The following is a 6,000-nucleotide window of genomic DNA, read 5'->3' on the forward strand; positions in this document are numbered from 1 at the left end:
AAGAAGCAAATTCAAGTACAGACCCCCCCACTAATTAAGAAATTTGAGCAATACAAAAATAAGTATTAGTCACTAATTTCTTCCAAAGTGAAAGCTGCCATGCTCAATTTACCAAGATGTATTTCTGCAAGCACCTGTAATACTCCTCACATTCCATTCAAATCAAACTCGGTGTCAAAATTCCAAAATGTTGTGTTCTCAGAATGAATAAATCACATCTAATGTGTTATACTCTTCAAAACATTTCACATGCATTATTTTGTAATCTTTACAGAAGCCATGCACCGCAGGTCAGTATATTGCAGATTTTATATAATCATTTAGGACAATTTAGAAGCAGGGGTCAAGGTGAAGGAATGTCTAGAAGTCCACACCATGAATGTGGTTCCATGTTACTAATTTTCTCCTATAGCACCCACACACACACACAATAAAGAGCTGGCATGGGAATCTTGGGTAAGAAAAAGGGTGGAGGGATTTGGTTTTTTACACTTTCACTAGCAGTGGTCTATCTGTGTAAGATAACCACAAATTGTCTTTAGATTTTTAAATATATTGCCTCTAAAGACAATCACAACTACAGACTTTTATAGGGAACATGCCGGAGCTACAAGCTGACACTACAAGCTGTGGCTGGGTGGCTCAGGCAGAGTCGACTGAAATTGAATCCAACAAAGACGGAAGTCCTGTACCTAAGTCGTGGCGGTCCATGATTCGAGGTCCTATTACCAACCTTTGATGGGGCACTACTTACACTGGTGCCCAAGATTAAAAGCTTAGGGGTGCTCCTGGATTTCTCTTTAACTATGGAGGCCCAGGTGACAGCCACTGCCATATCAGCCTTTTATCATCTTCGGCTAGTAAGGCAGTTGGTCCCCTACTTCAAACGCAGTGACTTAGCAACAGTGATCCACGCCACAGTCACCTTGAGGTTGGATTACTGCAATGCCCTCTACATGGGGCTGCCCTTGTCTCAAACCCGGAAGCTCCAACTAGTGCAGAATGCTGCAGCCAGGCTGTTAACGGGTCTCCCCCTACGAGAGCACATTCAACCTGTGCTGAAAGCACTGCACTGGTTGCCCATTGCGTACTGGATTCGTTTCAAGGTGCTGTTCTTACCTTCAAAGCCCTATATGGCCAGGGACCTGCACACCTTAGGGACCGCCTTTCCCCACGTTTCCCGGTGAGCACTTTGGTGTGGGTCAAAAAACCTGCTTTCAATCTCCAACTCTAAAGAGGCCAGGCTCATGACAACTAGAGTTAGGGCCTTTTCTGTAGCAGCCCCCACACTGGTGGAATGAGCTCCCAGAGGAGGTCAGGGCCCTGCGAGAGTTTGTACAGTTCCACAGGACTCTTCCATCAGGCATTTGTAAGTTATACCATTGGCTACTACAGTCTCTGAAAAATATCTGGACCACCTAGAACATTTGGACCACTAAGATATGCTTCACGGAGAACACCTAGCTGGAATAGCAAGACAACACACTTAAGATCATAGCACCTGAAGTGTCTATTTCTATGTTTTAAATTGTTTTTACTGTTTTATTGTATGTTTATATTCATGCATATGCATGACCATGTGAGCTACCCTGAGTCTGCTTTGGCGAAGAGGGCAGAATATAAATTGAATTAAATAAATAAATACCAGGATACAAATTTTATTTTCTTTGGCTATAACCATGAATCTACCTTTTCTCATTGAACTCATTGAACACAGCATTATTCTAACACAACAACCCTGCAAAATAGATTACATCTTCAACCCATGCATCAGGACCCATGACTGGGCTTTGAGCTCATATAGAATAGCCATTTCTTGCTGCCTTTTGGAAGAACAGACTGCACAGAAAACAAGAGAGTTATGCTCCTTCCTCTATTTGCATGTATACTGATAAGAGCAGTAAGACAATAAGGTGAGGTCACTTTATGGTAGAGAAGATTCCTTTAGGGTTGTGGACCTTGACTTGTTTCTCACTACAGTAGACTTCCTGGTGCCTGCTTATGTTTCCTGTCCCCAGTGCCTTTAGTCTGCTGTCCATGGTTCTGGCCCCGACTTCAGTGAGGTGGTAACTCTGGCTCCTCATCTTCCTGCCACATGATTGTACCTAACTCCTTGTTATGTGATTGCAGCTCAGGGGATCAGGAAATGTTCTAGAAGTCTGGCTTAAGGTCTTGACTGGTTCAAGACTGCCTAATGAGTTTCATGGCTGAGCATTAATTTGAATCCAAACCCAAGCCAAAGATGATTGGCACATAAAACAAAGGTAGATCTTTTTCACACAAAAAACCCCCTATTAGAATAGAATTCTGCCTCATATAAAGGGGCATTATGCCATGTATCTATCTCTGTTTTATTAACAGTTCCTGAATTCAGAAGAAGATGCGAACAATGAATTACTACAATCAAATTTTTAAGTGTTGTGTTCTTCCTTTATTCTATTCAATTTCAAGCCTTACTATGCTCCCCAAAAGTAAACCACATGACAATATTGTAGGCTGATGTTTGCTTGGTATTTCAAACATAAAAAGGGGCTTTCATATGCCAGGAAATTTTGTCATAATTTAGCTATCAACAACTTGCAGGAAGAACATTACGGCAGAGGTCTGGATCTGTAAGGCTATGCCTTTTTGGTGGCCATATCCTGTCTTTGGAATGCCCCCCTCACCACTGCACATTTGGCACCTAGCCTTTTTACCATCTGCCTCCAGGTTAAGACAGAGTGTTCATCCAAGATTTCAACTAGTTTATATGCTTTGCCCACTGCACCCATTTTTGATGCTATTAAAGCTTTTAAAATATCTTAGTGCTGAAATTGTGACATGCTATTTTAAGTACTGCTTATAAGGCTTTAATGTGTCATTTTTTAATTCTTTTTTATTGGGAGGCACTGGTACCATAGCAGAGAGGAAGAACAGAAATCTTTTCAAAATACAGGGGTGGGGGTGGTGCTAGCTGATTTCTGTGGGGCTTACTCCCAAGGAAAAACACAGTTGCTGGCTGGCAGCCTGCTCAAAAGCATTCATTAACATTTCTTGCCAATAATTCTGTTTCTTTTCCAAAGTGATTCCTCCCAGAGACCAGCAACTATAGCATCACAGGGGAAAGCTCAGACCACTTTGCTGCCCAAGCATATGTATGTGTGTGCGGTGGGGGGGGGGGGGGTAGAAAGGGGAGGACAATAAACACCTTTTCCAAAAAGGGTACCTGATTAATAAAGGAGCAGCTCTGAAACTGTTTGGAAGATCTTTGATATTAGTAGCAAATTAACTTTCAAAGTGTTCCTGCAATGTTTCTGTTAAAATTGTGATTCAGAGTTTCTGTGGTTTCCCCATAGCTGAAAACATGTCATGCCAAGGGCCCAGCAATTCTTTAGGAGCATTTTGCTCTGTCAATAAAACTCATTTTGGACAACATGAGAGTTAAAAATCCTTTAAAATAAATTTTGATTTTTTTTTTTTAAATTACCCTCTCTGCAAGTTTTAAAAGGCTGTTGTTTTTAAGATCTGGCTTTATATTCACATAGTTCTATTTATATATACTGCTCTCCTGTAACACTATCCGGATTGTGTTGCCTCTCTTACATTTTGTGCTGCGAGACTATGATGACTTATTATTTTTAGACTACTGTCAACTTTGTAACATGGATTTTATCATGTTTATAAAGTACTTAGAGAACTGCTACAGAGTAGGGTATATTAATAAATAATAAATATTTATTCTTTTTCAGATGTGACAACTCTGCCATGACCACTTACGCCACATGTTGCCTGTCTGGAGTTCAGGTGCACTCACATTCTCCCAAAGTCATGGAGGATGCAATGTAGCCACTCCCAGAAATGGTCTGTCCCTGCAAGCAGTGGCCTGCCTGAAGCTTGGGTCGCCTCTCCTTGTAAATAGAAGGTGCCATTTGTAGAGGCAACATGGTTTCCCTTGCTGGGGTTAAAGTGAACCTAATGAATAAACTGCCTTATATATAAAATTCATTGCAAAAGCAATAGGGACAATCTTAATGTCATTTTGCCCGGGCTTTGGCTGGGGCCAGAAGCAGCAGCAAAAATTTACAGCAGAACATGCATGCTCCAGAGCTCAGCAAACACCAGGACTTCCTGCCCAAGGCAGAAGATGGTGAATGAACTTTCTCATTATGTTATTCTGAGATTTGGAATAGGCCTAGTCCAAATAAGTCAACCAAAGTTTCTCTGATGACTTCTGCCTGACCCTGCAGCTCAGAAGCCCCACTGTGTAGAAAGATCGGAGAAGAGAAACAGCCAGCACAGTAATCAAAAGTTATGCCTGGATAGTACACCAAAGCAAAATCTGTGGACACCTGCTTTTTTTACTATAACATCTGGAACAGCAGACAGAATATGGGATTTGAACTAAGGAGATGGTCACATCTTTAATCCGCTATGACGATCACGGGGAACCAACATCTTTCTGCCTAACCTACCTCATCAGGTTGCTGCAACAGTCAAGGGGAACAATACCCATTTATGCCACCCTAAGCTACTAGGGGGAAATAGTAATGTGATAAATACAATAAAAATGGAAGTATCGCCACATAAAATAGGACCATCACATGTTTTACAGACTTTTCCAGCGCAGCAAGGAAAATGGAATATAGCCTGGCTGGTGGCTGAAAATGCTGGTCCTGATCTATGTGATGATCCTTCCCAAATGCTGTAAGGGAAGGAAACAGGGAGGCTGTGGTTGACACCATTCGGGGTTGCGCTTGTGACCAGCCACCTGAGGGTCTTTGCCCCTTCCCTGTCCCACCGCTGAACAGTCCTTTAGCCAGCCGTTAACAGGGGAAACCCCACAAAAGGAATGCCTTCTCAGGCCTAATCCATTCAGAAAGGTCTGCACTGACGTGCTGGTTCCCTCATTCTTTCGACCCTGCCTTCCCCTTAGTCTCCAGGCGAGGCGGCTCAACCGAGTACACGGCCGGTGGCTGAATGCCAACATTTCCTGCTGATGCAAGGCGGATCTCTACAGCGCTTCGCAAAGTTGCCTAACCCCGAGGGCTCCACAGGCGGCAGGGCAGAGAGGAAGCTCCTCGCCGGCCGCAGTCAGGCCCCGGGGAGCTCCTTTCGATCCCTGCCAGGCATCCTGGAAAGCGAAAACAAACTTCTCCCAGGGTAGAGCAAAGGGCAGCAGCAGAGTAAGGGGCGGAGCGCCCCAGACTGCCGGAGTCGTCTCTGCCTAACCGCAGCGGCAAGCAAGACGCTGCAGCAGCCCCGGGCCGAGCCCAAGCAGCACCCCAACGGGAAAGAAAGCCACGGGCTGCCAGGCTCTCCGGGCGCGGCAGGGAGAGGGGCTCCTTGCCCCGTACCTTGCTGAATACTTCCAGGTCCTCGTCATCGTCAAAGTCCAGCAGCTCCGAGGAAGAGGGGAGGATCGCCGGGCCGGCGGAGTCCTGGGCCCCCGCGGGTGTGTCCAAGACGGCAGGGGCTGCAGCCTCCTCGCCGCCCGGGGGAAGGGGGGAGGAGGAGGAGGAGGAGGGCGGCAGCGGCGGTGCCGGCTGCGCTCCACAGCGCTCGGCCTCCATCCCTCCCTTCCTTGTGAGCGCTCCGGGCCGAGGAGGCGGGCGAGGCAGACGCGGGCCCCTCCTCTTGACGCCGCCATTGGCCGCTGCAGCTCTGGGCCTGGCTTCCCCTGCCCGCCCACCGCGCCGGGGTGGAGAGGAGGGCGTCTGGAAGAGCCGAGGACTGGCCAAGAAGCGGGTTTGGCTGGAGAGGCGTGGGGAGCGCCGGTTGCCGTTTTGGAAAGCCAGCAGTTAGCGCCAGAACCTATTTTTACGGGCGCACACCCAGAATATAGTGAGGAAGACTTGAGCAGAAAATAGCATGGGATGGAGGCCACAATGTTCCCTCTAAACTGTGGAGTCTTGTGAGCAAAAATTCTACTTTGTGAGCTACTGGCATTAAAGCTGTGAGCTACTGATATTAAAGTTGTGAGCTGCTGTATAAATTAGTTTGCTCTTGAGCTATTTTTCCTGA

General features: G+C 46.0%; 1 protein-coding gene across 1 annotated transcript in view; it reads right to left on the reverse strand.

The window, feature by feature from the left end:
- The window catches only part of SNX7 (sorting nexin 7), a 57,683-nt gene extending 52,127 nt beyond the window's left edge, over positions 1 to 5,556 (reverse strand). Inside the window, exon 1 of the mRNA XM_060232209.1 lies at positions 5,334 to 5,556. Coding sequence (XP_060088192.1) covers positions 5,334 to 5,549 — 216 coding nt within the window. The 5' untranslated portion in view covers positions 5,550 to 5,556. The remainder of the gene's footprint in view (positions 1 to 5,333) is intronic.
- Positions 5,557 to 6,000: the final 444 nt, after the last annotated feature.

This window comes from Heteronotia binoei, chromosome 2 (genome assembly GCF_032191835.1).
Source record: "Heteronotia binoei isolate CCM8104 ecotype False Entrance Well chromosome 2, APGP_CSIRO_Hbin_v1, whole genome shotgun sequence".
Lineage (NCBI taxonomy): Eukaryota > Metazoa > Chordata > Lepidosauria > Squamata > Gekkonidae > Heteronotia > Heteronotia binoei.